Consider the following 11,750-nt stretch of genomic DNA (forward strand, 5'->3'; position numbering starts at 1 on the left):
AGAAAAAGAAAGAAGAAGGACTAGGGATGAAATACCTCTGTACTTTCAGAGACAGAGATAGGAGAGGAAAAGTCACACACCCACCAGTATATCCGTGCTTTGTCTATGAGTAGGACAAGCAGCTACCTACCAATACATCTCACCTTGAGTGGGAGAGCCGTTTCCACTGTACATACCGTGTTTCCCTGAAAATAAGACCTAACCAGAAAATAAGCCCTAGCATGATTTTTCAGGATGACATCCCCTAAACATAAGCCTTAATACGTCTTTTGGACAAATTAATATAACATCCGGTCTTATTTTCAGGGAAACACAGTAAGTATGACAGATTATTGTTTGCACCCCGCAAAATCTATGCTCCTTTTCTTCTTGTACACATGATTGTTTGGTTGGATTTCAATTCCCAGCCTCCTCTGCAATCAGCTGGGGCCTTTTATTAATTTCTCACTTACGAAATGTGAGCACAAGCGATGTTCGTAATTTCTGCCTTACTTGCTTAAAAGGTGTTTGCCCTGGGATAACTCCTTCTCCTTTTCCTTTGTACTGGCTAGAAATGGCTACAGCAGAGGCATCTTCAGAAACCATGTTTCAAGTGGCACTGGTGCTCTCTAGACTGAAATCCTATGATGGCTCCCTAGAGCAAATCCTGCCTTCCATATGCTGGACTTAGGTTAAGTTAGATAGAAATAAAGTTCTCTCTTATATGAACTATTGCCCGGGGGAGTGGGGGTGTCTTTTTATAACAGCAGCTCAGCCCGTTTCCTGACATCCATCTTCACGAGTATATGTCATAACATATCTACAGTACAATATAATAAAGGATGTCTTAAAAAAAATGAAACCACATCATCAAGAAAATGTTAAATTATGTTCTACATATTATACAAAATAATCTAGGGAATATATCACATATTCTGTAGAAATTTCTGTTCAAATAGCAATTTCTGACACTTCCTCCTTATTGAACTCAATAGGAAAGAAGAACCATAGAAATAACCGGAACGAAAAGAAAGCAAAGCATCTAACCAGACAGGCTTCAGAGTCAGATAAACTTCATTCAAGCTTCACCACCACATCTACGAGCTCTGTGACCCTGGGCAAGTTACAGAACCTTAATCTCTGTTTCCTCATAGAAATGTGGGCATCAGCCTAGTGTCAACCTCACAGGTCTCTCATGGGGGCTAAGGAGAGTGCGGTCCAGCTCGAGTCCTCCTGGAGATGAGAATGACTCCAGCTGGCATACCAAGAGCATCTAGTTGATTACATTTCTCACTTAGGACAGTATTTGGGGGGCTGTACTTAGAATTTGGAATATTACTTCTGTATAACAAAAAGTAAGAGAAATGATCTCAGCCTACGGGTTTAGAATAGAAATGAAATAGTGTTTCCCACTTTACATCACCTAATAGAAAATAAAATCTGGGAAGCGATATTACCCAAATGCCACTATACTGGGAAACAAAAGGAATTCTGAACCTGTAAAATTACCTGAGGGATCTTCTCAGGTTTTGTTGCCTAACAGATAATACCAATAGAAATGGAAGAAGAGATGTCAGTGATAATTTTGTCATTTAAAAATATAAATTATTTTCTGGTGTACCTTCTCCAAAGATAACAACCAAAGCTGTTTTTACTACTTGGCTGAGTTTAAGAACTTTCTAGCTGATGAGCCGATGTCAGGTCCTTCAACAGTAGTTATTTTCTCTTAACTACTAGGAAATATGATAAGAAAAAGTGCACAATGTGAGACAAATCAACCATTTCTTTTCCTTAAGTCTGTTTCTCCTTTAGAAATATGTGATCAAAAATAAATATTTACTGGAAGAGCAAAGGTCAAAACAGTCCCCATGTCCAGACATGGCAACAAAGATTAACAAGACTCCATAAGTTATTTGTAGGCATAACCTTGAAGAGAAAAAAGGCAGGGTCATTCTCCCTGAAGATCTAACCTACCTATTTTCTTCTAACTATATATTCACCATTCATTCTCTCCCATGGCAACCTTGAAGACAAGGCAAAAGATTGACTGCACTAAACATATAAGACTTTATAAGTTAATTATGTGTCTAAACGTCAGGTTTGGTGGTTTATGGATTATGTAGAAAGATGATCGATTTTAGGTCTCATTAGTTTACTTTAAAACACTTGACTATATTCATTAATTCATCCTCTCAACCCCTTGTGAGGTAGCTTTTATCAACTCCATTGGCTGGGGAAGTTTGATCACGGAGAAGAGTAATAGTATTATCTATTTACAAAACACCTTCCTTATAAAGAGCGCCACATGTTTATCTTTTCAATCTACAAACATTCCTGTGAGGTAGGTGGCAATATTACCTTTTCCTTTCTTAAAGGTGAAATGCGAGGGCTCAAGGAGCTTAATGACTTACTCACATGGTAGGCTGTGTTTTATCCACTGACTAGAACATAACTGCTTGGGATTAACAGCATGGACTAAAGTCTGGACTGCACATACTTCAACAGTGTCAAGCTCCTACTTTTCTTTATAGCCATCTTTCAACGTATCACATTCCAAAACGGATTGGGGTCAGGCTTGTTGTTTAAGCTCATGTGCTCACTGTTTATAAAGCTTATTATCATTTCTCTAAATTGAACTATTTCAACTATTTCAGTTTTGTCTACATGCCCGAAAGCTACATTAGTTTTTGTTTACTGTCTGTGCACTAGCATTGTAAATGATGTCATCAGGAATGTACAAAACTCTTAGACAAAGCTGTAAGGCCAATAAAAGCAAACCGCTTGGGGAAAGAGTACATTTCTCCTTCTCCTCTTTCTCCTCCTTCTCTTTCTTCTTCGTCTTTTTTTTGAAGTAGGCATCACACAACAAGATGACTCATTAAACCCAAAAGAGGTGACTATGCCAGTGCGGGCTTCTTATGCAGCCCTCCACAAAGAGCCTGAGTGGCAGCCTCAGGCCTCCTCTTCTATGCATTTTCCTCCAGGCAGAATGTGCATTTGTGTGGCTACATACACAATTATAATCTCCCCTGAAAGGCAATTCCTTCCATATGACAGGCTGAACAGTGGCCTGAGCGCTCACCTCATGTTGTCTGTGCAGTTAACATGCTGACATACCAGACACATTTAATCTCTTCTTTCTGAAAAACTAAGATGGGACAGAAGAGCCGAAGCTAGAAAGAACTCCACAGAGAGAATGGAGGCCAGCCCAAGCGTCCAAACTTACTTCTCAATGGGCCGAGAGTCTTTGTGTGTTGCCTACTTACGTGTCAATTTGCAGGACATTGGGGCATGAGAACCATGGAGCAGAGTGGTTCTGGCAGCCTCTCCATTTGACAAGCAAAGCCAGAGACATGTGGCCTTTAGTCACATTCAAAAGTGTTATTGTCTCAAACATGCCTATTTTAAAATACATAATTTTCCCATTTAGAGCATGTTGTATGTAAGTTGGCCACGGGGGTTCTGCCACATGATTTCAGAAAAAAGAAAAAGAAAACAAGGCCCTGGTACAGTCCTACCCCTGCCACATACCTCTGTTTACTGGGGGCCAGTGAGGCTATCCCAGGTGAGAGAAGTCTGAATTTAACAAACACCTGATATGAAGGCCTGAGGCACAAACAGATTTCTGTCTGAGATTACAGAAATTGAAGCTTGTGTTTTATCACAATTACCTGTAATCTCAGGGCCAGATAATAGTATTAACAAAACCTTGAGCTACACAATAGGACAGCTGGAAAAAGGCTCTTACTCTCTCCAAAGAATAGTGCTTTTAAAAAGCTAATTCAACGAAGAAAAAGAAAGGACTCTGGAAAGTGCCTTCTCAAACAATATTTACTTTTACTGGGTTCCTGCTAATCAAACAAAACTTAGGCGAAAGCTTTTATGAAAAATACTTTTGATGATTTCAGCAGTAATTGCTTTGTTTAAAAAAAAGGTGCTTAAGAGAAAACATAGCTAATGGGATCAGTAATTTGGTAAATTCAGATGTGTTTGGGAAAATCCCTTCTTTCTTTGATAAATCATTAAAATTCTGCTCAGATAAATGTGTTTTGACTTGAAATTCCAATCATAGAATGAGCTATTTCCTAAGGCCGTTAGGGATGTGGTACAAGAGTGATCCCAACACAGAGGACCCAGGGATTCGTTTGTAAGAGTAATTCCAGTCTTAATGAAAGCATATTCCTCTGCCCAACGAAAGAACAGCATCTCAAGGAGATGCCCTCAACTTATATAAGATTTCTTTCCTTCTTAAAGTACCATTTTAAAAAATGGATTAAATATTATCGTTGGGTAACCAAAACATAGGAACTATGGTATCAATCAAGAAACTAACCTTAGATGTAATCAAACTTTAAAGCCAAAAGGATCTAGGGCAGATTTGAATCAATCATCCTTTTTTTTCATTCATGGAAAAGAGGCAAAAAAAAAAAAAAAAAACCTAGCGTCTCTCACATGGTAGGAATTCAATAACTATTTGTTGAACTGGATTCCTTTCTCCCATTTAAAAGAAAATTTATCCTGCTACTTAAAGCAGACCACTCACTTAACAATTCAGCACTTAACTTAGGCCAAGCAGTATGCTAGATTTTTGGTGATACTGAGAGAATAAACCTGCCCTTACTGTTTCCTCTAGTAAGAAACATACAATAACTGAGTATACAAATAGATAAACAAGATACAAATAGATAACTGCTCAGAAGGATATAAACAGGATGGTGAACTAGAGATAAGCTAATGGATCATTTGTTTCTTCTGATCCACTACTATTACTTTTTAAATTTTAATTACCTACTCAGCCTCCTAAGGTTACTCAATTAGCAAACAGGATATTTGTGCAAGTAAAAGTGATCCCCAGCTTTTGGACAGCATTTGGAGGAAAGATTTTAGTATTACCTGAATATATAAATGATAAGCAAGATCAAAAATTTACAGAACTATTTTAAAACCCTGAAGAACCTGCAATTTAGTTATCTTGGAGAAATGAGGGTGAGTGAGGGTCGGGGATAACATGACTTAGAACTCACTTGCTCTTTGTTTTTCAACAAAAGGATATTTATTACACTTATTAAATAGCTTACAGAGACTCCTTGAAAAGGTGGAAGAAACAGAGTCTAGGCTGAACTTCAGGAACTCTCAAAGGCACATCCCAGAACTGGCCACCCAGGGAACTGCAGCCCCGGCCATGACTGAGAAGCTGCTGGCCAAACTGGGAAAGCACCAACACAGCTGCACACGCACAGTTCACCCACTCTATAAGGGCACTTATTACACTGTCACTTTGTGTTACAGTCATTTCTGAATATGTCCCATCACCCATCTATGGTGTAAGCTGCCTGAGGGAGGGAAACTTTTATACTCATATTCATTCCTTGCATTATATAGAGAAACGGAAGAAAAGAAGGAAAGGAGGGAGGGAGGAAGGAAGGAATGAAGGAAAGATAGAATAGGAAGGAAAGGAAGAAAGAAGAGAGGAAAAAGATGATTTTGTGAATATGTTCACTACTATTTTAAAGTGACCAGTTTTGTAGATTATAAACCTAGTTTCCAAAGGAAGTCAGTCTAACATCTAAATCTTATTTCATTTCTTTTCTGCAACAACCCAAGCATGTTAAAGTCCGAAGAGGGCGGCCGGATGGCTCAGTTGGTTAGAACACTTGCTCTGAACAACAGGGTTGTTGGTTTGATTCCCACATGGGCCAGTGAGCTGCACCCTCCACAACTAGATTGAAGACATGAGCTGCCACTGAGCTGCTGGAGGGGCGGCTGGATGGCTCAGTTCGTTAGAGCTCAAGCTCTTAACAAGGCTGCCGGTTCAATTCCAGCATGGGATGGTGGGCTGCGCCCCCTGTAACTAAAGATTGAAAATGGCGACTGGACTTGGAGCTGAGCTGCGCCCTCCACAACTAGATTGAAGGACAACGACTTGGAGCTGAGGGGCCCTGGAGAAACACACTGTTCCCCAACATTCCCCCATAAATCTTTAAAATAAATGAAATCCAAGAGTATTTCTGCTAACTTATTATAGTAGTAATGTTTCCTAGCATAGGGTTGGATTTGGAAGGTTCACTAATTTATACTCAAACAAAATATCTTTGCTTATCAGGATTCATCCAAAAGCAAAAAAAAAAGAAAAAAGAAAAAAGAAAAGAAAAAGAAAAGGTGTCTGGCAGTAAGACAAGTAAATATCATGTGCATATCAGCAAATACAAAAAAATAAGATTAGTAAGTTCCATGGAAAGAGTCATATATCAGAGCCTTTGCCAAGGCTCAAAGCAATTGTATTAACCTCATGGCTGAAAGAGATGGTATCAGTGACTGTTGCATGTTGTCTTAGTCCAGGTTCTCTGAGAAGCAGACACCACGACAGGATCAGACTTGCAAAAGATATACTGAGGGAAACGCCCATGGGAGAAAATGGGGAGAAAGCCGGAGGAGGCTGGGAGAACTGACAGACCACAATGCAGGGCTGACCCTTGTGAAAAAGAGAGAGAATTGGATTGCAGTGTAGTGGGAGTCCTGAAGCCAAAGTCGCCGTCAGAGGAGTCACACAGCTCCTAGGAGTGGTTCTGTACCATCCAGTCATTGGCTGGGAGCAGCCTGTGGGAAGTGCGACCTCAGTGAATAAAATGTTGGATTCAGAGCTGGGGTTAGGAGTCAATTACCCTTCCCTCCCCACAGTAGGAGATCATAAAGGCACATTTTCAAGGCTGCCACATATGTATACCCTATTTTTATAAACGTATTGTAATAATAATAGCAGCTAATATTTATTGAGCACCTACCCAGGTGCTCCAAAAGGAAAGATTATCTTACTCATCTTTGTACACCCTCTTTTCACAATGTGGCAGGCAGGCACTGCTCTAAAAGTTTACATGTATGAGGTAAGTACTATTATTATCCACATTTTACAGATAAGGAAACTAAGACACAGAGAGGTTAAGGAACTTCTTTAAGGTCACACAGCTACTCAAAATAGATTACCATCAATAAAACTCTATCAAAAGGTTTATTTTTAGAAGTTATCTTCCTCATTGCCTGCCCCTAAAAGATGAGTCCAGTGGCAAGAGGAAACTGGAATTTTACTATTCCCTGATCCATCCTGATTCCTAGGATGCCCCCTTCTGGCAGAAATGTTAAATTAAGCTCTTGGAGCCACCTGAACTTACTCTAGGATCCATGCATAGGTCTATGTAATAGTTGGAGCCTCATTTTTGGAGTTGCTCAAGGTATTTACAGGTTGGAGTTTAACTATGTAGACTCTGGAGTCCGAGTGCTGGATTCGAATTCTGCCTCCCTGATGTACTAACCAGTTATTTAGTATCTCTGTGCTGCAGTTTCCTCATCTGGGAAATGGAAATAAAACCTGAAAACTATCTTCATATGCATTAATATATGCAAAACACTTAAAATGTTATCTGGCACATAACAAGTGCTTAATAAATCTTAGTTTTTGTTAGGTGCTCATATTTGGGGTACCTTAAAGTTGGATTATTCTTATTCAATTTAACACACACACACACACACATATATATATATATATATGTGTATGTATGTATGTATGTATGTATGTATGTATGTATCAAGTATCTACATTGTGAAAGGCAGGTAGATATTATACAAGATAAGTAAGACACAATTCCTGTTTTCAGGAAACTTATTTGCAATTAATGAACTGTTGAAAGGCTCCGTCCTAAGAGAAAAGCAAGGATCACTGCCCTTTACTGGCAATAGGTGTTTTGGTTTGTTTTTATATTCTTGGTGGACAGAAAAAAACAGATTATGGAATCTGACAAACCTGGATTTGAATCCCTGCTTTGCCATCCAACATCACCTATGTGCTTTGTATAAATCAATTAGCCTTTCCAAGCTTCAGTTTCCTTATTTATAAAATGAGATGATATTAATAACTATTAAATGGGACTAATATCTACCTTGTATGGTGGTTGTGAAGATTAAATAAGGCACAGTGCTAATTATATATGAAGTGCTCAAAAACGATTGCTTAAAAAACTATCCAATTTATTGTGATTCCTCTAAAAGTATAGCCTCCAAAAGAGAAAGACCATCTCTGATTTCCTAGAGTTACCTATTATGCCAACCCACTACCAACCTTAGTGAAAATAAGCAGTTTCCAAGGAAACAGAAGAGGCAACTTGGAGCATGAATAAAAGCATGCACCTCACCAAATTAGGTGGGGTAAAAAATAAACCTCACACCCTCATGCTTATCCTCAGGTCAGCACGTAGGTGGTGTGTTTTGTACACCTGGGACCAGAATAGGCTGCCCTTCGGCTCTAGAGAGCTCTCCACACCCAATCAGATATACAGACACACCTCAGCCTCTGGCAGAAGCTTCCAAGAAGTATTCATAAGGCTGGAAAACTTTCAAGGGTTCTATACTTATTTCATCTCCTTAGCAGACTCTCATCTCTCTATTCAGGCATGAGCATTAACACAATTTCTATCACTCCATTCTGATGACGAGCATGACCTCATTGAGCTGATTCTGTAATGACCTTGGGATCCTAAGCCATCCCAGTCCATGATTACAGGTTCCTTCCTAATCCACAAAGTCAGAGGGGAATGGATCAGCTTACATGATGAAAGACTGTTTTCTTCACTAATAGTCGAAAAGGCAAATATAAGCCCTAGTTAGCAGGTGGAAAGGGAACTCTATAGATATTAAATAGGTGTCTCTGTAATTCATGCCAGAATACTAAAAAGAGGCCCCAGACACACTTTCCAAGGGGTACTCAACTTTGGCTTTTCCGTTTTACTGAATACTCTGTAATTTTCTTTTCTCTATATGTATTTTCTTCTCTAGGCCTACATACGTGACTTTATAATTATTTTTAAAAAAAAGGAAAAAAGAACGCAATAAACAAAACCCTCCACGGGTATTTAAAATTTTAAATCAAGAAATATCTATGAAATTAATCTATAGGGAGTGTTTTGTGGGTTTTGTTTTAAGTGTGTTTTTCCAGGTCCCATCAGCTCCAAGTCCAGTAGCTGTTTCAATCCAGTTGTGGAGGGCGCAGCTCACAGTGGCCCATGCGGGGATCAAACCAGCAACCCTGTTGTTAAGAGCACTGCGCTCTAACCATCCTAGCTAACTGGAAGCCCCTATTGGGAGTGGTTTTAAATGGTCATTAAATTGAGGGTAAATACTTCAAAAACAGCATGCCTCTAAAAGAGACCAAATTGTATTGGGCAGGGGTTCTCAACTAAAGATAAATGCACTGAGCAGAGTTGCATGGTTTGATGAAACGTGAGGAAGCCAGTGAGCAGTGAGACCCTGCTTAGGGCACTATCGATGTCCAGATGGTGACTAGGACAGGGAGTTAGGACACTTAAACACAACAGAGCCTGAAGGAGCCCTCGTTCAGGATTCACACATGGTAGATGGTTGGACAAGGAAGCTTTTTCAATCAACCCGAGACTTTGATTCTGTTTGTAGATTCATTATCAACATTGCCACTGAATTAGTCTTCCTGAAAAAGCCACTTCTAGAAGGACCAAAAACTACTCACCAATGCACCAGTATATTAAATACGCCAAGCTTTTGAGACATATAATTTAAATGGCAAATACCCAAGGAAAGGAACAATGGACTAAGCTTTTCATAGATTCATTGAGTACTGGATAAATAAAATATGTAAAATCCTTAGCAAAAGTCTAGGTATTGCTAGACACTGATGTTACTACTCATTGGATACAAATATATATATATAAATACTATGCAGCTGCAAAATAAAATGAAAAAGCTCTCTACTGATACAGAAATTACTCTAAAATATAGTAAATGAAAAAAGTATTCACTGTATTGTCCCTTAGATACATAATAAAATAAACTCTGGAAGGATACACAGGAAACCAGTAATAGTGGTTACTGGTCAGGGCTGAGTATGAATGAGAACTGGCAGGGGACAAGAGGTGAGAGGAGACTTTTCACTATAAACTTCTTTATATTTTTTAATCCAGATTCCACATTACCAATTCAGAAATTTTAACTAGAATTGTTTTTCATTAAAAAATATGTACAGGGCAGCCGGATGGCTCACTTGGTTAGAGCACAAGCTCTGAACAACAGAGTTGCTGGTTCGATTCCCACATGGGCCGGTGGGCTGCGCCCTCCACAACTAGATTGAAGGACAACGACTTGACTTGGAGCTGATGGGCCCTGGAGAAACACACTGTTCCCCAATAAAACATTTTTTAAAATATGTACAGTACATGCATAAAATTGAATATTATTCCATGACAAAAAGAAGTCAAGCTAGGAAAAAACATGGAGGGCCCTTGAATGTATATTGTTTAATGAAAGAAGCCACTTCTTTCACAATATGTAAAAGGTTACAATACTGTCTGACTCCAACTCTGTGACATTCTGGAAAAGTAAAACTTTAAAGACAGTTGAAAGATTAGTGGTTGCGAAAGGTTGGGGGTCAGGGGTAAAGATGAGTAGGTGGAGCACAGATATTTTTAGGGCAGTGAAACTATTCTGCATGGTACTATAATGGCAGATACATGACACTATGCATTTGTTAAAACCCATAGAACCAACAACACAGACAGAACCCTAATGTCAACTAGGGACTTTAGTTAATACTAATGTATCAACATTGGCTCATCAATTGTAACAAATGTTATTACACTAATGCCAGATATTAATAATAGGGAAACTCTGAGGAGGTGGGAGGGAGTACATGTGAATGTTGTGTAATTATCTGCTCGATTTTCTGTGATCTTAAAACAGCTCTAAAAAACTAAGGTCTATCAAATTTTTTTTTTTTTTTTAAGGAGGGCACAGCTCACAGTGGTCCATGCGGGGATCGAACCAGCAACCTTGGTGTTAATGAGCACCATTCTCTAACCAACTGAGCTAAACGGCTACCCCCAAGGTCTATTAATTTTTAAAAATTTGTGTGCATACATCCTGTTTTTCATCCATTAAATGCTTTCCTTACACACTTACGGCGCTCAATAGAGCTACAGCCCTAGTGGACAAGAGCTCAGGTTCTACAGTGGGCAAATTAGGGTCTGATCCTGGCTCTACCATTTTCTAGCTATGCGGCCTTATTTATGCAATTTACCTCTTCAGCCTCAGTTTCTCCATCTGCAAAATGGAAGGAAAACACCGTATTTCCTCCTAGGGCTGTTCTGACGATTCAATAGCGAATACATGTAAAATGCTTAGTATAATGCCTAACGAAAAAGAAACGCTCAAAAAGTAGTTGCCGCTATGACAAAATGTTATTCACAGAACGACTGATTTGGCACTTCAGGTTCCAAGGTTACTTCACTGCCTGCATATCAGTAACATTCCAAAAGGGCCCCAATTCTCAGCTCCCACCTAACCCACTTTGGACACAATCCACACTGCCTGAGCTCCCGCTCGTACACTTCAGATATTCTTTACTCCCCAGATGCTGTTTTCCACCTCGCTCGGCCTTACAGGCTCAGGCCCTGGACCGCGTCTCCCTCCCCGCCCCTCCTCATCCCCATCCCCCCCCGACCCCGCCCCCGCCTCCTCCCAGACCCCGGCCTAATTCTCCTGCACTTCTTTCCTTCCCCGGGGCTGAAGGAAGCTCCTACCCAGATAATCGTAGTCGGGTAGGGCTAGGCGCTCCGGACTCAGCATCCTTTGACCGGGGTAGCTTCCAAGCTTTAGCATCCCAGCTTCCGGAATCCAGGTCGCCCGCTCTCTCCGTTGCCATGGCACCCACGCAGCGGGAGGAGAGGCGGGGGAGGAAGGTGTGTCACGCAAACACT

The 11,750-nt window shown here is 40.0% G+C and overlaps 1 protein-coding gene across 3 annotated transcripts in view; it reads right to left on the minus strand.

Moving 5' to 3' along the window:
- CSTPP1 (centriolar satellite-associated tubulin polyglutamylase complex regulator 1) overlaps positions 1-11,750 on the minus strand; it is a 157,570-nt gene extending 145,820 nt beyond the window's left edge. Inside the window, exon 1 of one of the 3 annotated variants that reach the window (XM_081064881.1) lies at positions 11,574-11,750. In XM_081064881.1, the coding sequence (XP_080921007.1) occupies positions 11,574-11,652 (79 nt within the window). In that variant the 5' untranslated portion in view covers positions 11,653-11,750. The remainder of the gene's footprint in view (positions 1-11,573) is intronic. The other 2 variants (XM_081064879.1, XM_081064880.1) reach the window with 2 other exon arrangements.

The sequence above is a fragment of the Rhinolophus hipposideros genome, assembly GCF_964194185.1.
Source record: "Rhinolophus hipposideros genome assembly, chromosome: 10".
In the NCBI taxonomy this organism is placed as follows: Eukaryota; Metazoa; Chordata; class Mammalia; order Chiroptera; family Rhinolophidae; genus Rhinolophus; species Rhinolophus hipposideros.